We start from the raw sequence: 26,893 nt of genomic DNA on the forward strand, positions 1-26,893 counted from the left end.
GGGCGTAAGTGCCAGGCAGTAGGTAGAAGCCACAAGTTTGTTGGTATCAATTCAGCAAGCTTTTATGGAATGTATAGTGTTTTGGGAGGCTGCGCGCGAAGGGGGCATGCCCCCCCAAAAAGAAAAAAGATACCTCCATCTTCAAAGCCTTCCGGCTCCCAACCATCATGTTTAAATACAATCCATGCTCTAACTTGTCGTTTTAGAGGTAAGGAAACTGAGATCCAGAAAAGAAACTTTTCTTAAGATACCCAGACACACAGGCAATTCAGACATTTCAGAGCACCTGGCTACTGAAGACCTGTTTAAGGAGATGGGGTGATGTACTTTCAGGTGCGGATGGAGTGTGAGTTGGAGCTGAACCTGTTCACACAGCAAGGAATAAGGCAGCACTGGCCTCTACCTAGGAAATGTACAGTGTGGACAGAAATACAGTACATATCAGCTCCCATCCTGAGAGAGCTGCTAGAATGGTAGTGGGGTTGGAGGACGGAGAGGGAGGAACAAGAAGCTCCGGGAGCAGGGAAGAAGCCCTTCATCTAAACAAGGTTTGCAAAAGTTTGATCAGGAACCAGTGAAGGGATTGTTGAAGTTTTTGAGCTAGGAAAGCGTGGAATCAGATTTCCAACAATGATCCTTCCCCCCAGCAAAGAAAAACAGGGCCAGGCTGAAACTGTGGTTAGGGCATCTCCCAGCCTGATTACAATCCCAAGGCAGATGATCTAGCCCCAAGGCAACTAGGAGCCTCTATCTGAAGGTCCCTCCCTTTAATGCCAAAGAAAGGTGGGACTCTGGGTCTTGGATTCCTAACAGCTGCTCTGGTTGTCATTTGGAGAGAGAACCTTTTAGCTGAAGTGATTTATTTTCCCTCCAAGTATTTTTTAATGTATCACTTTAGCTAATATGATTTACTTACAATTCTAGTCTGTTTCTTCTAAGGGGTTCTTGACCACAGTAGCAGATATAATGGTTATCTGAGTTAAATTCACCCATTCCAGTCCATTTTAGTTCACTGATTCCTAAAATGTCAATGTTCACTCTTGCCATCTCCTGTTTGACCACTTCCAATTTGCCTTGATTCCAGGTTCCTATGTAATATTGCTCTTTACAACATCGGACTTTACGTCCATCACCAGTCACATCCACAGCTAGGTATTGTTTTGCTTTGGCTCTGTCTCTTCATTCTTTCTGGAGTTATTTCTCCATTGATTTCCAGTCGTGTATTGGGCACCTACTGACCTGGGGAGTTCATCTTTCAGGATCCTATCTTTTTGCCTTTTCATACTGTTCATGGGGTTCTCATGGCAAGAATACTGAAGTGGTTTGCCATTCCCTTCTCTAGTGGACCACGTTTTGTCAGAACTCGCCACCAAAAGTCCCTTAGAAGAAATGGAGTATCCATCATAGTCAACAGAAGAGTCCAAAATGCAGTTGCTGCTGCTGCTGCTAAGTCTCTTCAGTCATATCTGACTCTGTGCGACCCTATAGATGGCAGCCCACCAGGCTCCGCCATCCCTGGGATTCTCCAGGCAAGAACACTGGAGTGGGTTGCCATTTCCTTCTCCACCAAAATGCAGTACTTGGATGCAATCTCAAGAGCGACAGAATGATCTCTGTTCATTTCCAAGGCAAACCATTCGATATCACAGTAATCAAGTCTATGCCCCGACCAGTAATACTGAAGAAGCTGAACTTGAACAGTTCTGTGAAGACCTACAGGACCTTCTAGAATTAACATCGAAAAAAGATGTCATTTTCATTATAAGGGACTGGAATGCAAAAGTCAAATGTCAAGAGATACCTGGAGTAACAGGCAATTTGGCCTTGGAGTACAAAACAAAGCAGATCAAAGACTTACAGAGTTTTGCAAAGAGAACGCACTGGTCATAGCAAACACCCTCTTCCAACAACACAAAAGAAGACTCTACACATGGACATCACCATATGGTCAATATCAAAATCAGATTGATTATATTCTTTGCAGCCAAAGGTGGAGAAGCACTATACAGTCAGCAAAAACAAGACCAGGAGCTGACTGCAGCTCCTATCATGAACTTCTTATTGCCAAATTCAGACTTCAATTGAAGAAAGTAGGGAAAACCACTAGACCATCCAGGTATGACCTAAATCAAATCCCTTACAATTATACAGTGGAAGTGACAAATAGATTCAAAGGATTAGATCTGTGCCTGAAGGACTATGAGCGGAGGTTTGTGACATTGTACCAGAGGCAGTGATCAAGACCATCCCCAAGAAAAAGAAATGCAAAAAGGCAAAATGGTTGTCTGAGGAGGCCTTCCAAATAGCTGGGAAAAGAAGAGAAGCTAGAGGCAAAGGAGAGAGGGAAAGATATACCCATCTGAATGCAGAGTTCCAAAGAATAGCAAGGAGAGATAAGAAAGCCTTCCTCAGGGATCAATGCAAGGAAATAGAGGAAAACAATAGAATGGGAAAGACTAGAGATCTCTTCAAGAAAATGAGAGATACCAAAGGAATATTTCATGCAAAGATGGGCACAATAAAGGACAGAAATGGTATGGACCTAACAGAAGCAGAAGATATTAAGAAGAGGTGGTAAGAATACACAGAAGAACTATACAAAAAATATCTTCATGACCCAGATAACCACAATGGTGTGAGCACTCACCTAGAGCCAAACATCCTGGAATGCGAAGTCAAGAGGGCCTTAGGAAGCATCACTATGAACAAAGCTAGTGGAGGTGATGGAATTCCAGTTGAGCTATTTCAAATCCTAAAAGATGATGCTGTGAAAGTGCTGCACTCAATATGCCAGCAAATCTGGAAAACTCGGCAGTGGCCACAGGACTGGAAAAGATCAATTTTCATTCCAATCCCAAAGAAAGGCATTGCCAAAGAGTGTTCAGACTACCACACAACTACACCTATCACACACGCTAGCAAAGTAAAGCTAAAAATTCTCCAAGCCAGGCTTCAACAGTACGTGAACCGTGAAATTCCAGATGTTCAAGCTGAATTTAGAAAAGGCAGAGGAACCAGAGATCAAATTGCCAGCATCCACTGGATCATAGAAAAAGCAAGAGAGTTCCAGAAAAACATCTGTCAGTCAGTCAGTCAGTTCAGTTGCTCAGTTGTGTCCAACCCTTTGCGACCCCCTGGACTGCAGCATGCCAGGCCTCCCTGTCCATCACCAACTACCAAGTTTACTCAAACTCATGTCCGTTGAGTCAGTGATGCCATCCAACCATCCCATCCTCTGTCGTCCCCTTCTCCTCTCTCCTTCAGTGTTTCCCAGCATCAGGGTCTTTTCCAGTGAGTCAGTTCTTCACACCAGGTGGCCAAAGGAGTACGTCAAGGCTGTGTATTGTCACCCTGCTTATTTAACTTATATGCAGAGTACATCATGCGAGGTGCTGGGCTGGATGAAGCACAAGCTGGAATCAAGACTACCAGGAGAAATATCAATAACCTCAGATATGCAGATGACACCACCCTTATGGCAGAAAGCGAAGAAGAACTAAAGAGCCTCTTGATGAAAGTGAAAGAGAAGAGTGAAAAAGTTGGCTTAAAACTCAGCATTCAGAAAACTAAGATCATGGCATCCGGTCCCATCACTTCATGGTAAATAGATGGGGAAACAATGGAAACAGTGACAGACTTTATTTTGAGGGGCTCCAGAATCGCTGCAGATGGTAATTGCAGCCATGAAACTAAAAGGTGCTTGCTCCTTGGAAGAAAAGCTGTGATCCACCTAGACAGCATATTAAAAAGCAGAGACATTACTTTGTCAACAAAGGTCCGTCTAGTCAAAGCTATGGTTTTTCCAGTAGTCATGTATGGTTGTGAGAGTTGGATCATAAAGAAGGCTGAGCACCGAAGATTGATACTTTTGAACGGTGGTGTTGGAGAATACTCTTGAGAGTCCCTTGGACAGCAAGGAAATCCAACCAGTCAATCCTAAAGGGAATCAGTCCTAAATATTCTTTGGAAGGACTGATGCTGAAGCTGAAACTCTCATACTTTGGCCCCCTGATGCGAAGAGCTGACTCATTTGAAAAGACCCTGATGCTGGAAAAGATTGAAGGCGGGAGAATGGGACCACAGAGGATGAGATGGTTGAATGGTATCACCAATTCAATGGACATGAGTTTGAGTAAGCTCCGGGAGTGGTGATGGATGGGAAGCATGGTATGCTGCAGTCCATGGGGTCACAAAGAGTTGGACATGACTGAGTGACTGAACTGAACTGAACTAGTCTGTTTTAATATCTTTTTGTACATTCTTTTTTAAAATAATTTAATTAATTTACTTGTTGGCAGTGCAGAGTCTTAATTGCTGAGCAGACTTTTTCTCTAGTTGCGATGAGCAGGGGCTATTCTCTAGTTGCAGCACCTGGGTTTTTCACTGTGGTGGCTTCTCTTGTTGCAGAGGACTGGCTCTAGGGCATGCGGGCTTCAGTAATTGCATCACCTGGGCTCAGTAGTTGCGGCTCCCAGGCTCTGGAGCACAGACTCAGTAGTTTTGGTGCATGGGCTTAGTGGCTCTGTGGCAAGTCCTATCTTCATGGATCAGGGACCGAACCTATGTCTCCTGCATTGTCAGGCAAATTCTTGGCCACTGAGCCACCAGGGAAGCCCTGTATATTCTTTATAGAATGTCTTTTAACTATTTTTTATATTATTTTATCATTTCTATTAGTCTTTCTAAATTATTTGCTTGTTCAAAATGAAATTAGCAGGCTTTCTATAATTTTTATTTCATGTGAGGGGAATAAATGTATATATTCTTAGAAAAAATATGGATAAGTATACACCAAACCTAATAATTGTTGTTACCAGGGTGTATGACTGGTTTACATTCACATTATGGTTTGGTTCTTTTGTAGTATTTGCTTTTTTCTAAGTCAAACACTATATACTATTTAAAACAGAAAATAAAGTCTTTTATAAAGTAACACAAAGTAAACATAATTATTATAAAATGGACACATCAGAGATAAAAAGATAAAAGTAATATAACTCAAAAGATGTAAACCTTGCTTTCACTTTGTGTGTGTGTGTGTGTGTGTGTGTGTGTGTGTGTGTATTTATTCACTTCAGTTCAGTCACTCAGTCATGTCCATCTCTTTGCAAACCCATGGACTGCAGCACACCTAGCTTTTCTGTCCGTCACCAAATCCCGGAGTTTGCCATTGAGTCGGTAATGCCGTCTAACCATCTCATCTTCTGTGGTCCCCTTCTCTTCCTGCCTTCAATCTTTCCCAGCATCAGGGTCTTTTCCAATAAGTCAGTTCTTTGCATCAGGTGGTTTTATACTGTAATAATATTTTGCATACTCTTTTTAATATATTTTTTTAATTGAAGGATAATTGCTTTACAGAATTGTGTGGTTTTGTGTCATACATAAACAAGAATCAACCATAGGTACACCCCTGTCCCTAATATTTTGCATAGTCTTTCTACTTTCTACTCTTTCTACAAATATACTATGTGCATTTTCCACATTTAAAAAATAGGTATCTACATCATTATTTTTAATACTTGCCAATACTGAGTTGACATTATTGTGATTTATTTAAATGATTCTATTTTGGTAGAAATAGATTAACTTCAATTTTCTGCCAATAGAGATAATGCTGTGGTGAACCTTCTTGTACATACATCTTTGCATAATTTATTCTTTCAAATTTTTTGCTTTTGATATTTTATTTGCTTCCAATATTTTTGCCATATAGATACTTGGCAGTAACAATGTTTTTTAAAATAAAATTTTGATTAAGGTTTCAAAAAGCAATAGATGTCAAATTCTGAGATCAAATCACCACATGCAGACTTTTAAAAGAAATGGTCCAGAACCCTACGCCAGTGGAAAAAAATAAAAAGGGATCAGGGTGAAGAAGAGAGGGTGTCTTGGAGGGAGACTAGTGGAGCAATTTTTCTGGAAAGAGCTGTGGTTGGACTGGCGGGGACAGGGGCTGTATTGGAAATCCTTCCCTCTTATCCCTAAGCCCCGTGAAGGGTCTTCAAAAATAAGACCCTTCAGAGAGTTTGCTGTATTTCCTGCAGGTGGGCCAACACTGGCCGGGGGAGAGAGGACTGGCTGCTCTTGTGGCTGAGCTGGGGGAGTGGCTGCGTTGGAAGTGTCTGCATCCCAGAGTTTGCCAGGACCAAGGATGGAGCCTGCATCTCAAGGCCCAGATGTGGGCCAGCTGGACCACTGAGCCAGCAAGGAGGTGCCTGGATCCTGCCTGAGAGAACCACCTGCATGGGTGAGGAGACCTCATTTGAGGAATCTTAGAGGTGGCCCCCCAGAGCCTAGAGGAGGAGTGCAAGGGACCCCCTGAAATGGAGGGGTTCTCAGCCTAGTGTTGGGAACTCCAGGGGAGAGCATCATGGGGAACCTCAGAGATGTAGAAAAACTCAGAGAGATCTGAGTGCCTGCCCCAGGGAAGCAGAAGATAGCACCCACCCTCTGTGGCATTAGCTCAGATAGGCGCTGCCTTATCACCTTATTGCCTCCTGCCCCTGGCAAACAAACCACCAGCTTTGGGAAGAAGTGCAGGGAGAAAAGGCAGATTTCTAGCTTCAGAGGCCTCAGCTGGGGAGTGGGGGAGATTTTGATGCTGGCCAAACTAATTTTGTGTGTTGTGCTAGGTGCTAAGTCGCCTTAGTCATGTCCTACTCTTTGCACCCCTGTGGACTGTAGTCCACCAGGCTCCTCTGTGGGATTTTCCAGGCAAGAATACTTCAGGGGGTTGCCATTCCTTCCTCCAGGGGGTCTTCCCAACCGAGGGACTGAACTCACGACTCTTACATCTCCTGCATCTGCATTGGCAGGCAGGTTCTTTACCACTAGTGCCACCTGAAAAGTCCAAACTAAGTTTGACTTTTTAATTAACATATTGGACTGTACCTTCCGTTACTGAATGAAGACTATGCCTTCAAATGACCCTAGGACTCTGTGTTATCTGAGAGGGAGCAGGAAGTCCTCGGTGTGCTAGACTTTTATCCTGAGAGGAGAATACATGAGTAAACGTTCAAGGAATTGTGGGAGAAAAAATTAAGTTGTGTTTGATTACCTTTGGAGTTGCGCTTGTTGACAAGACTTTGGGTAAAGCCCCTCAGGCCAGGTGGATACCTGGGGGCTCCCAGAAGTCCTCCTCCTCTTGTGGCCAGCAGCCAGCCTCCTGCCATGGCTGTAACAACCTTCCACCCTCTATACATGACTAGACATCTTAGTCCCCTCCATGAAGGCACCAGACTCCAGTCCCTACGGTAATGGAAGTAATTCAGGGGACAGCATGTAACTTCTGCTGGTGACACTTGAGTGGTCAGCAGTGGGCAGGTCTATATTTGGGCTTTCACTCATGGCAGGCCTGTTGCTATTTGCAGCCGGAGCCAGCTCGTGTTACCATCACCTTCACCACTTGTAGAACTGTGGCTAAAACGGGCAGGGGCAGCTTGCCGGGCACGCAGAGGTCACCAGGAGGAAAAGCCTGCTGAACACGAATGCAGTTTCTAGCAGTTACCCACAGCCTCCAAGTTAAAAGAAGACTTTATGGATCCTTAAATTAGCAGGCAAGTTTTTGTGTAGTCATTCTTCTAATGCAAAATGTTTACTAGAAACCCAGTAACTTAGTGCCACAATGTCTTCCTTTAGGTGGGAAGAGATGTCATCTTAAATTGCAGATGTGTGTACATTGCAGTAAACAATGTGAATGTTTCCTGTGCCTTCTTGTAGCAAGGATTCGAGAATGTGGCCTCAGTACAGGGCGTGAAAGCCTCAGATGCAGATAGAGAGAAGCTAGAGGTTCTTGCAGTGTGTCCTTAGGGTATTTTTAGTGCAGGGGTCCATTTGTCAGAACAGTTTGGAACCTTGAATGTTGATACCATTTGGCTATGGTATCAGGTTGATAAATACCTTTTATTTTAATCTGCATGTGTATGCTGCCAAACCATAATTTTAAGCTTCAATTCAAATACTGAAAAACATCATCATAATCACTTTTTACTAGTTATGCATTCCCCTCCTCCCTTAGAAAGTTTTCAGGTGTAGGCTGTGCAGATTTGAACCATCTTGCAAAACTGTACCGCTGGGCACTTCCTGGTGGTCCAGTGGTTAAGCCTCTGTGTTCTCAGTGCAGGGAGGGGTGCAGGGGACACAGGTTGAATCCTTGCTTGGGGAACTAAGATCCCACCTGCCACACTGCCAGAAAAAAAAAACACTGTACAGCTAACACTTTAAAGCAGGTTTCTTTGGCCTTGACTCAGAAATTGCCAGAAGATACATGGGTGAGCTTCTCAAATTGTACACAAAATTATATCTGTGCCCTTATGGGCTACTCTTGGGGAAAGAACTCACAGCTTTCAGTGGATTCTCAGGGACAGCCATGACCCATAAAAGGTTAAAAGACTTGTTTTTGTTGGGAATTTTTCTAATTAAAGTGCAGGAACACACCTCCTATGTAAGACTTAGGCAAAAGTCTCTTTTTTTAAACTGCAGATCAATTGCATAGAGTGGAAGCTACCCAACTAATATATTTTTTTAACATTTATTTAATTAATTAATTTATTTGGCTGTGCCAGGTCTTAGTTGTGGCATGTGGGATCTAGTGCCCCGACAAGGGATCTAACCTGGGTCCCCTGCATTGGGAGTTCAGAGTCTTACCCACTGGACCACCACGGAAATCCCTAATATATTTTTTATAGATTATGATTTATCACTGTATTTCTCTGAGCCTTGGTTTTACACTTATCAAATGACAATTTAGTGTTAATATTCCTCTCTCCCCCAGTTCTGAGTATTTTGTTAAGAAATGAAAAGAGTCTGGATATTAAGGGGAAAAGTTAGTGTAACTGTGAGGTGTGTCACAATATTTCTCCTTTTGCCGCCAAGCTCCCAAACCAGTTTGTGTTGGTTCATTCAAAGGCCAAAAGCTGGTGTGGAAGAACTCCTTCTTTGTTTTTTTTTTAGTCATTGCTATATTTACCATATAGTACTTTTATTTATTTATTTATTTGGTTCTTTAAAAAAATTTTTTTTCATTGGAGGATAATTGCTTTGTATATATGTATATATACATATATGTATATTCATATATATCCCTTTTCTCCTGAGCCTCCCTCCCACCCATCCCCATCCCACCCCTCTAGGTCCTCACAGAGCACCAAGCTGAGCTCCTTATGTTATACAGCAGCTTCCCATTAGTTATCTGTTTTACACACAGTAGTGTATATATGTCAATGCTAATCTCCAGATTCATCCCATGCTCTTCTTCCCTCCATGTTCACAAGTCCATTCTCTATGTCTTCATCTCTATTCCTGCCCTGCAAATAGTTTCATCAGTACCATTTTCTAGATTACATATATATGTGTTAATATATGGTATTTGTCTTTCTCTTTCTGACCTACTTCACTCTGTATAACAGACTCTAGGTTCATCCACCTCAGTTCAAATGACTGAAATTCTTTCCCTTTGCTGCTGCTAAGTCGCTTCAGTCGTGTCCGACTCTGTGCAACCCCACAGACGGAAGCCCAACAGGCTCCGCCGCCCCTGGGATTCTCCAGGCAAGAGTACTGGAGTGGGTTTCCAGTGCCTTCTCTGTCTTTTCCTTTAATGGCTGCGTAATTTTCCATTGTGTGTGTGTGCGTGTGTGTGTGTTTCTTTACACATTCATCCACTGATGGACATGTCTTGACTATTATGAATAAAGCTACAATGAACATGAGTGCAGATATCTCTTCAAGATTATGGCTTCATTTCCTTCAGATCCATACCTGGAAATGGGATTGCTGGATTGTATGATAGTTTTATTTTTAATTTTTTGAGGAGCCTCCATACTGTTTTTCATAGTGGCTACACTACACTCAGATCAAGGGTGGACAAGAATTCCCTGTTTTCCACATCCTTATCCACACTTCAGTTCACTTCACTCACTCAGTCATGTCCGACCTATGGGCTGCAGCATGCCAGGCTTCCCTGTCCATCACCAACTCCCAAAGCTCACTCAAACTCATGTCCATCAAGTCGGTGATGTCGTCCAACCATCTCATCCTCTGTTGTCCCCTTCTCCTCCCGCCTTCAATCATTCCCAGCATCGGGGTCTTTTCCAATGAGTCAGTTCTTCGCATCAGGTGGCCAAAGTATTGGAGCTTCAGCATCAGTCCTTCCAATGAATATTCAGGACTGATTTCCTTAGGATTGACTGGTTTGATCTCCTTGCAATCCAAGGGACTCTCAAGAGTCTTCTCCAGCACCACAGCTCAAAAGCATCAATCTTCAACGCTCAACTTTCTTTATGGTCCAACTCTCACATCCATACATCACTACTGGAAAAACCATAGCTTTGACTAGATGGACCTTTGTTGGTAAAGTAACATCTCTGCTTTTTAATATACTGTCTATATTGGTAATAGTTTTTCTTCCAAGAAGCAAGTGTCTTTTAATTTCATGGCTGCAATCACCATCTGCAGTGATTCTGGAGCCCCCCAAAATAAAGTCTGACACTGTTTCCACTGTTTCCCTATCTATTTGCCATGAAGTGATGGGACCAGATGCCATGATCTTGGTTTTCTGAATGTTGAGCTTTAAGCCAACTTTTTCACTCTCCTCTTTCACTTTCATCAAGAAGCTCTTTAGTTCTTCAGTTTCTGCCCTGAGGGTGGTGTCATCTGCTTATCTGAGGTTACTGATATTTCTCCTGGCAGTCTTGATTCCAGCTTGTGCTTCATCCAGCCTGGCATTTCTCATGGTGTACTCTGCATATAATTAAATAAGCAGGGTGACAATACACAGCCTTGATGTACTCTTTTTCTGATTTGGAACCAGTCTGTTGTTCCATGTCTGTTTCTAACTGTTGCTTCTTGCATACAGATTTCTCAGGAGGCAGGTCAGGTGGTCTGGTATGCCCATCTCTTTCAGAATTTCCCACAATTTGTTGTGATCCACACAGTCAAAGGCTTTGGTGTAGTCAATAAAGCAGAAGTAGATGTTTTTCTGGAACTCTTCTTTTTCAATGATCCAGTGGACGTTGGCAATTTGATCTCTGGTTCCTCTGCCTTTTCTAAATCCAGCTTGAACATCTGGAAGTTCTCAGTTCATGTACTGTTGGCGCCTCGTTTGGAGAATTTTTAGCTTTACTTTGCTAGCGTGTGTGATAGGTGCAGTTGTGAGGTAGTTTGATCATCTTTGGCATTGCCTTTCTTTGGGAATGGAATGAAAACTGATCTTTTCCAGTCCTGTGGCCACTGTGCGTTTTTCAAATTTGTTGGCATATTGAGTGCAGTACTTTCACATCATCATCTTTTAGGATTTCAAATAGCTCAACTGGAATTCCATCACCTCCACTAGCTTTGTTCATAGTGATGCTGCCTATGGTCCACTTGACTTTGCATTCCAGGATGTCTGGCTCTAGATGAGATCATACCATCATGGTTATCTGGGTCATGAAGATCTTTTTTTGTATAGTTCTTCTGTGTATTCTTACCACCTCTTCTTAATACCTTCTGCTTCTGTTAGGTCCATACCATTTTTTTACTTTATTGCACCCATCTTTGCATGAAATGTTCCCTTGGTATCTCTCATTTTCTTGAAGAGATCTCTAGTCTTTCCCATTCTATTGTTTTCCTCTATTTCTTTGCATTGATCCCTGAGGAAGGCTTTCTTATCTCTCCTTGCTATTCTTTGGAACTCTGCATTCAGATGGGTATATCTTTCCCTCTCTCCTTTGCCTCTAGCTTCTCTTCTTTTCCCAGCTATTTGGAAGGCCTCCTCAGACAACCATTTTGCCTTTTTGCATTTCTTTTTCTTGGGGATGGTCTTGATCACTGCCTCACTTATCTCTTGTCTTTTTTACAATAGTCATGCTAACAAATGTAAGATGAAAGTCTATTTAAGTCCTCTGCCCAAGTTTAAATCAAATTATTGGGGGGGGTTGCTCTTGGGTTGAATGAGTTCCTTCTATGTTTTGGAAATTAACTCCTTATCATATACATAGTTTCCAAATATTTTCTCCCATTGCATAGGTTGCCTTTTCATTTTATTGATTGTTTCTTTTGCTGTGCAAAAGCTTTTTAGTTTGATGTCGTTCCACTTGTTTATTTTTGCTTTTGTTGTTTGTGGTTTTGGTGTATATGTGGAAATTTCCCCCTGTGTGTTCTTCCAGGACTTCTGTGGTTTTAGTTCTTACATTTAAGTCTTAAATCCATTTTGAGATTATTTTGATGAGTGGCATAAGATAGGGGTCAAGTTTCATTCTTTTACATGTGATTATCCAGTTTCCCCAGCACTACTTATTGAAGAGTCTATCCCTTCGCACAATGGAGTAATTCGGCTTAGTTATACAGACACACAGGAGAGTTGAGGCAGTACTTAGAGCCCCTTCGGACGGCAGACTCTGATTGCTTTGTTGACAAAATAATGAATGTGGGGACATAGGATGGATTATAATCCAGGGAGAAGGTAAAGTGGTGCTTCCATAGTTGTACGACCCCATTGGCCTTGTTGTTTAGTCGCTAAGTCATGTTCAATTGTTTGCGACCCCATGGACTTTAGGCTCCTCTGTCCATGGGATTTCCCAGGCAAGAATGCTGGAGTTGGTTGCCATTCCCTTCTCCAGGAGATCTTCCTGACGCAAGGATCGAACTCTTGTCTCCTGCATTGGCAGGTGGATTCTTTACCGTTGAGCTACCAGGGAAGCCCCTCACTCTTTGACTTTGGGGACATTTCAAGGGAGACCCTGGCTGAAGTAGTCCCTGGCAATGAACATGCTACCCAGGAAGAATTAGCAATTCTTTGGGTCTGTTGTATATGTGTGTGTGTGTGTGTGTGTGTGTGTCCCTGGCTTTTGTTTCTGTTGGGATACAGACTTACCATGAGATGTGTCCTGCTTCACTTGACGCATCCGTACAACAGGCTGTGTTGATGAGGACATTCCAGGACCATCCAACCAGGGTCTAGTAGTGAGCAGGGTACTTACCAGCAACCCCAAAGAACATCCAGGCTCTCGCCATCCGTAAGCCCTGGATGCTGGGGTTGGGGTTGGGGTTGGGGACAAAGCACTAGTCCCAGAGCCTCTTGCTTGGTGATGCTGCCTCTGGGAGTGACCTTCATTCATCCCTTCCTCCTCCCAGGAAGTGGCCAGGTGTCCTTGGACCTAGTGATGGTCCAGCACACTGTGAAGCCAGTATCTTTTGCATCAGTCCTGCATAGTCATTGTACTCAGCCTCAGCAGACATGACTGAAGCGATGTTTACCATTCTCTTCCTAATGAAGAGTTTGGCAGCACTAGAGGATGGGACTGAAGCTTTTCTGGCCCCCAAGTGCTATGAGCCCTGTCCTGGAGTTTCAGGAGTAAAATTTCCTGATGGGGATCCAGAGGCTAGAAACCAGTTGCCTGCATGGTATAGGGGTGGTTAGGATAGCAGCATCTTTGTCCCCTAATAGCTGCTGAAAGTGACCTCTCTGTGTGGTACTGATGGAGGAGATGGAGGAACAGCATCCTATGGGCACATCAGAGTGTAGGAGGGAAGAGACAAGACCCATGGGAGCTCAGCAGGGCTGCATCCATGTGGTCACAACCCCACTGTCCCCACCATGGTTAGAGAGGGACACTTGGTTCTTGTATTTTTGTCTTGCTGTTGGCAAAATCCAGGGTGACACCATGGAGGGGTGTGTGAGGGGCTTCCCAGCAGAGTCATAACCATGATGACTGGAAGAGCAACATTTAGTGCAACACCCCAGATAAAGAGAGGCTTCCCAGGTGGCTCAGTGGTAAAGAATCCACCTACCAATTCAGGAGATGTAGGTTCAGTCCCTGAGTCAGGAAGATCCCCTGGAGGAGGAAATGGCACCCTACTTCCAGTATTGTTGCCTGGAGAACCCCATGGACAGAGGAGCCTGAAGAGCTACACAGTCCATGGGGTCGTGAAGAGTCCAACATGACTAAGCACTCACCCAGACTGTAGCCCGTCAGGCTCCTCTGTCCATGGGATTTCTCAGGCAAGAATACTGGAGTGGGGTGCCATTTCCTTCTCCAAGCAATTTTCCTGACCCAGGGATCAAATCTGCGGATTCCTACACTGGCAGGCACATTCTTTACCACTAGGGCCACCTGGGAAGCCCGGTGATTAAAAATTGTATTGATAAATTAATCCAGAAGGAAAAAAATATTTTTTTATTTTTTATTATTACTTTTTTGGAGCCATGCCACATGGGATCTTAGTTCCCTGACCATGGATCAAAACTGCACCCCGTGCAGTGGAAGCACAGAGTCCTAACCACTAATGCCAAGAAAGTCCTGATTGCCTTTTAAATATCACATTTTCTGATGGCCTAGTTGTGAAATCCAGGGACACTGCCCTGTGCTCCCTTGACTGCTCTGTCATTTGCTCCTACTCACCCTTCCTTCTCCCCTGGCTCAGCTGTGATCACCTCAGGCCACCGCCTGCTGGAATCTTTGCTGACTTTCTCCCTCGGCTGCTCCTTATGTGTTGGCAGTCCCCAGGCTTCCATCTGGTTCTTCTGCTCACTTTCCATGTGCTGTGGGTGATCTTGGCCACGCTCACAGCTTCCATGTCCCCTGGTCTGAAAATGACTCCAAATCTTTGTCTCTGGCCCTTACCTCTCCCCAAAGGCAGGCAGAGCCCAGAGGAGGAGCCGCCTTGCTGAACAGCCCCCATCACCCCAGACTTGACACCCGCATATGTTGTTCAGTCACTAAGTCGTGTCCAACTCTTCACACCCCCGTGGACTGCAGCATGCCAGGCTCCCCTGTCCTTCACTATCTCCCGAGCTTGCTCAAACTCATGTCGATCTAGTTGGTGATGCCATCCAACCATCTCATCCTCTGTCGCCCCCTTCTCCTCCTGCCCTCACTCTTTCCCAGCATCAGGGTCTTTTCCAATGAGTTGGCTCTTTGCATCAGGTGGCCAAAGTTGTCACCTCTCATTTTTCTCTTCTTTCTAGTTTTATGTGTGGTGGGACACTGACCCTGTCTCTCAAGCCACACACCTGCAACCATCTCTGTAGACCATGCTAGGAGACACCTGGAGGCCCAGTTGGCTCAGCAGCTGTCCAGAGAACCCACATTCTTCAGCCTCTTCATTCAGCCTCTTCGCTCTCTGGACTTAGTGTCTATGGGACGTGATCCTCGAGGTCCCAGTCCCCTCCCTGGATATTCCTGCTATTGGCCTTCAGGTTCATCCTCGTTTCTCAGTCTCTGCCTGCAGAGCCCAAGGATCACTTAGCTCTTCTACCCACACCCTTGGGAGAAAGAATTGTCCATGCAGCCATAGAGACAACACTTTGCCCAGTTGGCCCAGACCTCCATCCTCACTCCCGAGACAGCCCACCAGGCTTCTCCTGCCGCCTGCCCCCACGCACTCTGAGTTCTGTCTTGTGAGCCATGGGGAAAGGCTAAGGGTGGCAAGGAGGATAGGCGAAGACTGGCCCCCCCCAAAAAATATAAAAATAAAAAAATTCAAGAATAAAATAATATTTTTCCTTCTGGATTAAATTTATCAATACAATTTTTAATCACAGGGCTTCCCAGGTGGCCCTAGTGGTAAAGAGTCTGCCTGCCAGTGCAGGATACATAAGAGATGGGGTTTGATCCCTGGGAAGATCCCCTGGAGAAGAAAATGGCACCCCAGTGCAGTATTCTTGCCTGGGAAATCGCATGGACAGAGGAGCCTGGCAGGCTACAGTTCATGGGGTCACAAATAACTGGACACAACTGAGCATCTGAGCACATTGACACAAGCAGTATGACATAATGCATTGCACATTTTGGCAAATAATCATTGAACAAAAGAAAATAGTAAAATGGTAATGCATTTCTTAATAAAATGGATGGTACTTTTTTTTAAAGTTAATTTGTGCATCCGTGGATGAAGATGACATATTCTAGAATGCAACAGAAATTAGTGTCAGTTGTCTTTCTATTTTTCATTTTGTAGTTGTAAGCACCAAGCAAACTTGTTCACCTACAGAAGTAGATGGAAAAGGAAGCTGTTTTATTATAGCAATGTCACTCAATTCTCTGAACTCTTCCCGAAGTGTATGCCAAAAATTACATAGTAATATATCATGAAAAATCATTTTAGATCATGTATGAGATGACACTTGATTAGATCTTCCTTCAATTTTGTTGAAAGCAAAGAATTAGAAACCACTCAACTTACAAAAAATTTTCTTATCCGTTCAATAAATGTCATTCACTCTTTTGACACTGATACCAATACTTCAAATTGTCTTTTCATTTAGCCCACTGGGGGTTTTTAAGTCCAAAGCAATGAAATCTTACAGTGGAATGTAATATTCAGGATGAGTGAGAGTTATAGTTCTACGTTTCTAATAAAAAGATGAAGGGCTATTGTGAAAAGATAACCTGCAGGAAGCCTCAACTGCTGGCTCATTGCCAGGCTGAGCAGCTCTGGGAAAGATTAAATATTATTTTGGACATCTGGAAACTGGTACTCTTAAAACTATCCATGTCCGTGTCCCCCTTGGAAAGTCTTAGCGTACAAATGCTGTAGTCTACAAATCAACAGTTAAACTGCTACCCTTTGGTACTCAGTAGCTTGATTGCATCCAACTCTTAGAAACCCCATAGACTGTAGCCCACCAAGCTGCTCTGTCCATGGGATTCTCCAGGCAAGAATACTGGAGTGGGTTGCCATTTCCTTCTCCAGGGATCTTCCTGACCCAGGGATCAGGCCCACATCTCCTGTGTCTCCTGCATTGGCAGGCAGATTCTGTACCACTGAGCCACCTGGGAAACACAACTGCAACGCTTTAGAGAAGCCCAAATGTGAAAGGAAAAAAAAAAAAAAAAAGAGGAGGGAGAGAAGTTTAACAAGAGGGAAAAAGGTTATTTTAGGCTGGAACAGTGTAGTAGTTGTCTATTGCTGCATGATAATTTTTTGTCAAAATTTAGTAGCTTCAAACAGTAAACAAATGTTCATTGTCTTGCATGGCTCCTGAAGGCCAGGAATCGGAAAGCAGCTCATCTGCAAGATTCTAGCTGAGGGTCTCTCATGAGACCTGGTGACCACTCTCTGTTATTCCTCCCACAGCAGTTCCCAACCTTTTTGGCACCAGGGGTGGTTTAATGGAAGACAATTTTCCCATGAACTGGGGTCAGGGGATGGTTTCAGGATGATTCAAGGGCATAGCATTTATTGTGCACTTTATTTCTTTTATTATTACATCAGCTCCACCTCAGATCATCAGGCATTAGATCCTGAAGTGTACTGCACTTTATGCCTGTACAGTGCTTCCTACTCTTCTTTGCTAACCTGCCTGCCAACCTGGCTCACTTCTGCCTTCATGCTATGATAAAAAAAAAATTGACAGTAACAAGTGTTGACAGGAATGTGGAGAAATCAGAGCCTTCATACAATGCTGGTAGAGATGTAAAATAATACAGCCACTTTGGAAAACCGTCTAGTATTCCTCCAAAAATTAAACAGAGAGTTACCATTTGATCCAGAAATCCCACTCCTTGGCAACTACCCAAGGGAGATGAAACATATATGCACACAAAAACTTGTACATATTTTAATATCATTATTTAGTATGGCCAAAAGGTGGAATCAACCCAAATGAAATGGGGAGTGGTGTGAATCAATGGATGACTAGATAAACAAAATATGATATATCCATACAATAGGATGTCATTCAGCTCTAATAAGAAATGAAGTGTTTACATATGCTACAACCTGGATGAACCTTGAAAACTATGCTAAGAAAGAGGCTCGTCACCGAAGACCACATACCATACAATTCCATCTATATGAAATGTCCAAATAGGAGAATCTGTAGAGATAGAAAATAAATTTGTGGTTGCTTAGAGCTAGTGGAAATGAGAGGATGTGAGTCATGATAGCTAATGAGTGCAGAGTTTCTTAATATTAATTTTATTTATTTTGCTGTGCCGAGTCTTAGTTGTAGCACACGAGATTGCTGATCTTCATTGTAGTGTGTAAACCCTTAGTTGCAGCATGTGGGATCTAGTTTCCTGACCAGGGATCAAACCTGTACCTGCTGCATTGGGAGCTCATAGTCTTAGCCACTGGACCACCAGAGATGTCCCCAGAGTTTCTTTTTGAGGTAATGAAAATGGCCTAAAATTGACTGTGGAGATCATTGCTCATTTTTGTGACTATGGTAAAAACCACTGCAGTATAGCCTTTAGGCAGGTGAGTTGTTGTTTAGTCACTAAGTCATGTCCAACTCTTGTGACCCCATGGACTGTAGCCTGCCAGGCTCCTCTGGCCATGTAAACTGTGTATCAGTTAAAGCAAGGGGCTTCCCTGGTAACTCAGATGATGAAGAATCTGCCTGCAATGCAGGAGACTCAGGTTCATTCCCCTGGAGGAAGATCCCCTGGAGAAGGGAATGGCGACCCACTCTAGTATTTTTGCCTTGAGAATCCCATGGACAGAGGAGCCTGGTGGGCTACAGTCCGTGGAGTCACAAAGAGTTGGACACGACTGAGCAACGAGCACTAAAGTATTACCAAAAAGTAATATAATGGCAGTTCTGTGCCAAGAAGCAAGCAGGGACTTTATAGTCCAACAGACTGTGTTAACAAGGCCTTCCAAGAAGCAGGCACCAAATTAGAAGTTAGATACACACTGTTTTATTAGGGGAAATTCCTGTGTGAGATTATAAAGGGAAGAAAGATAGAAAAGGCTGGGGTCAGATATGGATAGAAGGAAGGAAGGGTTGGAGAATCATCCTAGCCCACCACACACTCTAGGAAAGGTCTGGCATGGCTGTCAAGAAGTCCTGCAGCCAAGATTTGCCACCAGGTTAGTTTTGTGTCAATCAGAAATGGATCTGCCTTAGTATCCCTGCTACACTTTGTCATCGGATGGGAGATGCCAATAGGAAGCGTGTCCTCCATGCAAATGTGACAGTGACTTTCAGAGTGTAGCTGAAACTCCTGGTTATGGCCCCTATAATTGGATGTCTGTGAGGCTCAGTCTCATGGCCACTACACACATTCAGATTCAAATCCCAGTTCAACAACTTACTAGCCATGTGACCTTCCTTGCACAAGGTACCCTCTGGGAGGCAATTGTTTCCCAGTCTGTAAAATGGGGATAATAGTAGTGGCTACCGCACAGAAAAATGTGTGTAAAATTTCTTAGCGTAGGGACTTCCCTGGTGGTCCAGTGGTTCAGACTTTGCCCTTCCACTGCAGGGAGCACACGTTCGATCCCTAGTCTGTGAGCTAAGATCTCACACGTCCTATGGCTAAAAAAAATTAATTAATTGCCTAGCACAGGAGAAAATACACAGTAAGTGCTCAACATGCAGTGTAGTTCAGTTCAGTTCAGTCGCTCAGTCGTGTCCGACTCTTTGCAACCCCATGAATCACAGCACGCCAGGCCTCCCTGTCCATCACCAACTCCCGGAGTCTACCCAAACCCATGTCCATCGAGTCGGTGATGCCATCCAGCCATCTCATCCTCCGTCGTTCCCTTGCCCTCCTGCCCCCGCAGTAGCTACTACTAATATTGTATTTGCTGCTGTTATTATTATTTATTTCTAGATTTTATGCACCTCCATTAAAATAGTAGACCTCATAGTCTGTATATAATGAGTACTCTGTTTATTTTACTTAGTATCATATTATAAATCTTTCCCCAAGGTATCATTTGCTCTCCCTAACATTTCAAAGGCTATGTTATATTTTATAGGGTGTACATATTCTGGTTTTTTTATGATTCTCCTAATCATTTGGGCTTTACAGTTTTTATTTTTCGGCTATTATAAAAAATTTTTGTGGTGGACATTTTTATATAGAGATAATGTTTCCTGCTATATTTGAGATTTTTTCTGTAGGGTCCTAGAAAAGGTCTATTAGGTTAAAAAGTGTGAACTTTTTTTATTTTTGGCTGCGCAGCATGTGGGATCTTAGTTCCTCCACCAAGGATCAAGCCTGTACCACCTGCACTAGAAGCACAGAGTCTTAACCGCTGGACCATCAGGGAAGTCCCTGAGTGGTGGGAACATCTCTAAGGCTCTTGATCCATGTTGCCACATTCACTCTCCAGAAAGGTGGGACTGTGTACATTCTAACCAACAACATGTAAGAGTATTCACTTCATGGACCCCTCCCCAGTCTTGGGGCTCGAAAGGCAAAATGGCATCTACATGTTTATTCTCTATTATTCATACATAAGTTTATGTGCTCAGTCATGTCTGATGCTTTGCAGCCCACCAGGCTCCTCTGTCCATGGGATTTTCCAGGCAAGAATACTGGAGTGGGTTGCCATTTCCTCCTCCAGGGGATCTTCCCGACCCAAGGATCAAACTCAAGTCTCCCACATCTCCTGTGTCTCCTGCATTGCAGGTGGATTCTTTACCCACTGAGTCATTGGGAAAGCCCTGTTACTCATAAGGATGAACTATTTTCCAAATGGTTTTGTATAGGTAACATTATATGCAAAGCAAATTATTTTGTGAATTCTCCTTACTACTGAGATTTTTCTTTTCAATTAATTTACATAATTTATTTAATAATAATTGCCTGAGACTCTTCCTATTATTTTGCCTTTTGGGATTTTTAGGTTTTTAAATGTATAGAGATCATTTGTTAATCAAATCAATTTATGGTTTATTTGTTTTTTTCATAATTTCTCCTGTCTCTTTTAAGCTTTGGAAGCCCATAGTCCTGTAGAAAGCAAACCTTTCTTTACAGATTGTTTAAAGTGAAACTGCAGCTGAGCTGCTCAGATAGTTTTTTTTTTTAATAATTTTGTTTATTTATTTTTGGATGTGCTATTTCTTCATTGCTGTGCAGGCTTTCTCTAGTTGCAGCAAGTAGGGGCTACTCTCTAGTTGTGATGCACGGGCTTCTCATTGGGGTGGCTTCTCTTGTTGCGGATCATGGGCTCTAGCACACGCGGGCTTCAGTAGTTGTGGTGCACGGGCTTAGTTGCTCCACAGCATGTGGGATCTTCCAGGATCAGCTATCGACCTCATGTCTCCTGCATTAGCATTCTACCACTGAGCCACCCAGGGAAGCCCTAAATTTATATTTTTGTTCATAATTTCTCCTGTCTCTTTTAAGTTTTGTCGTCATTGCTTAGTTGCTCAGTTGTGTCTGACTCTTTGCGACCCCATGGACTGTAGTGCACCAGGCTTCCCTGTCCTTCATTATCTCCCAGAGTTTGCTCAAACTCATGTGCATTGAGTCGGTGATGCCATCCAACCATCTCATCCTCTGTCGCCCCCTTCTCCTCCTGCCCTCAGTCTTTCCCAGCATCAGGGTCTTTTCCAGTGAGTCGGCTCTTTGCATCAAGTGACCAAAGTATTGGAGCTTCAGAAAGTCCATCCTCCTGCAGAAAGCAAACCTTTCCTTACAGGTCATTTAAAGTGAAACTACAACTGAGCTGCCCAGTTGAGGTTATTTTTTCTAATACAAATGAGTTGAGCCCAATGAAATAACCATCTACTGCAATGACCTTCTCAGAAATGGGGTTTTGTGTTCTAGGACCCAGGAGATCCACTAAGGACTGTCCAGGAAGAGTCCCCGTTGTGCAGAGGTGCTGCCTGGAGCTGTGATGGAGGAGGGAGCTGGGGAGGCACCAGGGCTGGGCAGGTCTGCTGCTTCTAAGGATTTCCGCTTCTATCACATGGATCTGTATGACTCTGAAGACAGACTGCAGATCTTCCCAGAAGAGAGTACTCGGATGAGAAGAGAAGGCGTCCAAGCTGAAATGACCCATGAGCCTGTGAGAGGGGGCGTGAAAGGGAAGGCTCAGAGAGACCTTGGAGAGGAAGTGGATGAACTTGTCCATCTCTATGGACTTGAAGATGATCACGAATTAGGGGATGAGTATACTGAGGAAAACATGCCCAGAATAGAGGTTTCAGAATATCCTTCTTATATGATGATGGGGAGTGAGCAGAGAGACTGGAGACTTACTGGTGAGGCCGCTCAGGGTGAGGACCTGGGCTTCATGGGGTGGGGCTCTGCAGGCCAGTGCCAGGACTTGCGGGAAGCCTATAGGTACAGCCACGGCCGTGCCAGCGAGGAGTACGAGTGCTACGTCATCCCAGAGGAAGAGGACGAGGAAGAAGCAGCTGACATCTTCTGTGTCACTTGCAAAACTCCAATAAGAGCATCAGAGAAGGATCAGGATGAACACAAGCAGCATGAGGTGACCCCACTCAGTAAAGCCCTGGAGAGTGCCAAGGTAAGTAGGCCTGCTTAGGTCTTCTTTCTGTTGAGACTGTATTTGTATCTCAAGTATGTAGGCGGGGAGTGAATCTAAAATGCATTCTACGAAAGAGAGAAAACATAGTGTTAATGTCTTCTTGGGATCCTCTATTTGACAGGATGAAATTCACAAAAACATGTACAAGTTGGAAAAGCAAATTATTGAGATGGAAAACTTTGCAAGTCACTTAGAAGAGGTTTTCATCACAGTGGAGGTAAGAGCACGTTCAGTGACTCCGTCAGATACATGCAGCCATGAGTGATTGAGTCAGCAGCTGTGTCTGGTATGAATTAGGGAACCTGTTTCTTGGAATGTATGGTGTTGATATAGCTCCTGTTCCCTCATCCCTCTGTCTGCCTTCCCATAGCACAGGGGCATAAACCTGTGGAACCGATTACCTGGCAGCATTCCCTACTGAACTGTTAGCTCTCATGGGCTGGGTCTTCAGTATCTTTATGTCTCCACTCACACTATAAGTTAGGACTCTTTCATGGGCCAGCCAAACAGACGTTGCAAGACATCCATCCTGTCACTGATGTGTTCTTTTCCTTAGATGTTACCTGTTTCTCACACGGCCAATACGTTTCTGTGCCTGTCACCAAACATGTCACAGTCCCCTGGGTGTGCCTAGTAGGTGTGTCATCTACTGCTGGACACCAGCACACAACCTATCCATCCAGATGAGCTAGCCCAGGAATGGGACCAGAGGACTTCCTATGTCCCCTCCCTTCATGTGGGTGCTCTACCTCTGTTAATGCAGCCTCAGATTGCATCAATGGGAGCATCTTGTGTGAATGAACTAAGCCCTGGGTTCCTTCCCCATGAAGCTACACTTTCCTCCCCACCCCCAGTCTTAAAAGGGAGGGGAGCTGTTGCACTAATTTCCTATCGAAGACACAGGGAAGGGGCCAGCCCTTCCACATCTAAGCACTGGGTGGTGGGTGATAGGAGGGTAAGTGTCTAGCAGCCAGGAAAAAGTGCCCTACACTCCGTGCCGCCCGCTGCTCTCAGTTCACAGTGTCTCCTCCCTCTGTGAGGACTCTGACCTCTTCCTTTACACTCAGCGCTGGTGGGGGTCATCTACCGCTTCTCCCTCTCTTCAAGCATTCTGAGCAAGCCTTACATACGCAGTCAGTTCAGTTCAGTTCAGTCACTCAGTCATGTCCGACTCTTTGCGACCCCATGAACCGCAGCACGCCAGGCCTCCCTGTCCATCACCAACTCCCAGAGTCCACCCAAACCCATGTCCATTGAGTCGATGATGCCATCCAGCCATCTCATCCTCTGTCGTCCCCTTCTCCTCCTGCCCTCAATCTTTCCCAGCATCAGGGTCTTTTCAAATGAGTCAGCTCTTCGCATCAGGTGGCCAAAGTATTGGAGTTTCAGCTTCAACATCAGTCCTTCCGATGAACACCCAGGACTGATCTGCTTTAGGATGAACTGGTTGGATCTCCTTGCAGTCCAAGGGACTCTCAAGAGTCTTCCCCAACACCACAGTTCGAAAGCACCAATTCTTCGGTGCTCAGCTTTCTTTATAGTCCAACTCTCACATCCATACATGACCACTGGAAAAACAATAGCCTTGACTAGATGGACCTTTGTTGACAAAGTAATGTCTCTGCTTTTTAATATGCTGTCTAGGTTGGTCATAACTTTCCTTCCAAGGAGTAAGCGTCTTTTAATTTCATGGCTGAAATCACCATCAGCAGTGATTTTGGAGTCCAGAAAAATAAAGTCAGCCACTGTTTCCACTGTTTCCCCGTCTATTTGCCATGAAGTGATGGGACCAGATGCCATGATCTTAGTTTTCTGAATGTTGAGCTTTAAGCCAACTTTTTCACTCTCCTCTTTCACTTTCATCAAGAGACTCTTTAGTTCTTCTTCACTTTCTGCCTTAAGGGTGGTGTCATCTGCATATCTGAGGTTATTGATATTTCTCCCAGCAATCTTGACTCCAGCTTTGCAGTCAATACTCAGTAAATACTCCCTGAATGATTGATAAGAGTAAATACTCCCTGAACCCGCAGAGCTCTCCTGGGTTTCCAGTCTAAGGGGGACCGGGAGTTAATAAAGTTTAATTAATATTTCTCATCCATTGCATTCCAGGATTAAATACTGGCACAGCCCTCTCTCTGTCTTCCTGCTTTTTCTGATCTATTAGGCACCACCACCTGGGTTATTCCCCTCCCCCTGCATCTTTTTCTTGGTTGTTATGAGGATCTGTGTGATCCTGATGTTTGTATAATTCAACCATCAAGGAGTGGAGGTAAGTATCATGAGATGTTGAGAGCTCAAGAGGGAAAGCAAGTTAGGTAGGACTCTTCCAGGGCAGATACCTTCATGTTAAGGTCCAGAGTTCCAGTGGCAGGCTGACTAATTACAGTAATGATAATCTTGATAATCTTCCGGGTCGGTTGTCATGGTGATGGGAGGTGGCTACACCAGAGGTGGGTGGGGTAAGAGGAAGAGGATTGTAAAATGCCGCCAGCAAAGAAAGCAATACTTCTTGTGAAGATTATCCCTGGGGTTCTAGCTGGAGACTCCTGGTTCTAATTCCACCTTTGTCCACCTCAGCAGCCTGGCAAGAGACAATAAGATTAACAGGGAGGGACCAAAACATCTCTGAGTAGATACATTTTCATGCCCCAAATGACTCTGTAGTCAACATATATGCACTGAAATGACAGCTGAGATCAACTATATCTTGCAGGAGAATTTTGGAAGACAAGAACAGAACTTTGAGTCCCATTACAATGAGATCTTGGAAACACTTGCTCAAAAATACGAAGAAAAAATACAAGCTCTAGGGGAAAAAAAGAAAGAGAAGCTGGAAGCCTTGTATGGACAGCTGGTCAACTGTGGAGAAAATCTTGACACCTGCAAAGAACTGATGGAAACAATAGAGGAGATGTGTCATGAAGAGAAGGTTGATTTCATAAAGGTCAGTAATGAAGTGAAATGAAATAATGAACTGGAATGACAGTCATGGCCAGAGTAGGTTAGATTGTCCCCTCTCTGCCTGGAGGGGTTGGAACCAACTTTCATGGTCAGCATCCATCTGATTCCACTGAATGTGTAACCATGACAACACATCCCCCATCTCACTGCACATCTTCACCGTGGATAGCCGAGCAGGCTCGTACACAGCTGACCCTCCCCTCCACCACTGCTCAGCTAACGCCAGAGTCTGAGTTCCTCTGTCCTGGTTACCCAGAGATAGGTGCTGTCACCCGGAGTGGGGCAAAAACAGGACTCTGAGACTTTTCTGGCCATCTCAGATGGTCTCTTGGAGGTCAGGGGAGAAAGATGTCCAGGCTGGAAAGGTACCTCCTGCTTCTCAGTTACAAGTGCTGCCATTAGACATCTTAGTTCATAAGTTCAGACATGCAAAAAACTCCTTAAAATCCTCCTCAATCTGACCCCAAGTCTCCATGCAGCCAGACTGGGAATTTCAACCTCAGCCAGAGCTGGGGTCTCCTTTCTTTAGGGTCCCACAGGAATATGGGGCAGACGTGGGATCCAGGATGTGAGGGAGGGGCCCCTAGCCTCCAGAGCTTCCTAGCTGCCAAATATGCCCTTTCCATTGGCCATGCCCATAGTGGTCCTCCAAGCCCCACAGCCCCTCCCTCCTGCCATACCTGTGGTGAGGGTGGGGTACGTGATGGAAGCTGGACAGCAGGTTGGCAGCCACTGTCAGAGCCCTCAACACTCAGACCTTTTGAACCAATTTGTCCACAGTATCACTGTAGCTCACAGACATAATCTAGAATGTGGAGAAAGTGAGATATGTGAGTATGTCTTCTCTGTCATTTATGCTGCTGCTGCTGCTAAGTCGCTTCAGTCATGTCCGACTCTGTGCGACCCCATAGATGGCAGCCCATCAGGCTCCGCCATCCCTGGGATTCTCCAGGCAAGAACACTGGAGTGGGTTGCCATTTCCTTCTCCAGTGCATGGAAGGGAAAAGTGAAAGTGAAGTCGCTCAGTCATGTCTGACTCTTAGCGACCCCATGGGCTGTAGCCACCAGGCTCCTCCATCCATGGGATTTTCCAGGCAAGAGGACTGGAGTGGGGTGCCATTGCCTTCTCCGTCTCTGTCATTTATAGTAGTGAGAAATTAGAAACAGCCAAAATGTACAACAATAGAGTAAATGATGGAGTGCCCATTCTATGAACCGTGACACAGTCTTTCAAATTGATGATCCCCAAGACCATTTGTCACCTGGAAAGTGCTCACATCATGTTAATGGGAAGAAACTGCACAGGCGTCGTAAGAGTCGTTTTTGTTTAGGGTGTGGACGTGGCTGATTTTTCTCTTCTACTAACTTCCAAGTTTTAAGATACATTTATATTATTATATGGTTTGAAAAAGAAATTTATTTCCAAAATCAGTTTAAAATTTTTTTCTCTTTCTCCTCCTTTTTAGGATGCTGTGGCTATGGCTGACAGGTAATACTTTGTTCTGACATGTATTTTCTTTTTCTGTTCCTTTTACCTCTAGATACCTGACTAGGTATCAGTTCCCCTTAGTTATATGCTCCCAGGTTCAGCTTTTGTGTCTGCCCCTGAGAGTAAATAGTACTGGCTTGGAATGACAGTGTGGGAACACAAGGACTCTCTGGTACCAAATCTTAGAATCTCAGAGCTGGAAGGGAGCATATGGTGAGACTCAGCCTT

The 26,893-nt window shown here is 44.3% G+C and overlaps 1 protein-coding gene across 3 annotated transcripts in view; it reads left to right on the top strand.

Moving 5' to 3' along the window:
* Positions 1 to 7,451: 7,451 nt before the first annotated feature.
* FSD2 (fibronectin type III and SPRY domain containing 2) overlaps positions 7,452 to 26,893 on the top strand; it is a 36,872-nt gene continuing 17,430 nt past the window's right edge. The window contains exons 1-5 of one of the 3 annotated variants that reach the window (XM_081546850.1): positions 7,452 to 7,560; positions 21,489 to 22,194; positions 22,337 to 22,432; positions 24,929 to 25,159; positions 26,643 to 26,665. In XM_081546850.1, coding sequence (XP_081402976.1) covers positions 21,559 to 22,194; positions 22,337 to 22,432; positions 24,929 to 25,159; positions 26,643 to 26,665 — 986 coding nt within the window. In that variant the 5' untranslated portion in view covers positions 7,452 to 7,560; positions 21,489 to 21,558. Of the gene's footprint in view, positions 7,561 to 19,895; positions 20,051 to 21,488; positions 22,195 to 22,336; positions 22,433 to 24,928; positions 25,160 to 26,642; positions 26,666 to 26,893 lie in introns of those variants that run through there. The other 2 variants (XM_081546849.1, XM_081546851.1) reach the window with 2 other exon arrangements.

The sequence above is a fragment of the Giraffa tippelskirchi genome, chromosome 12 (genome assembly GCF_054371585.1).
Source record: "Giraffa tippelskirchi isolate mGirTip1 chromosome 12, T2T-mGirTip1v1.2.pri, whole genome shotgun sequence".
Taxonomy (NCBI): domain Eukaryota; kingdom Metazoa; phylum Chordata; class Mammalia; order Artiodactyla; family Giraffidae; genus Giraffa; species Giraffa tippelskirchi.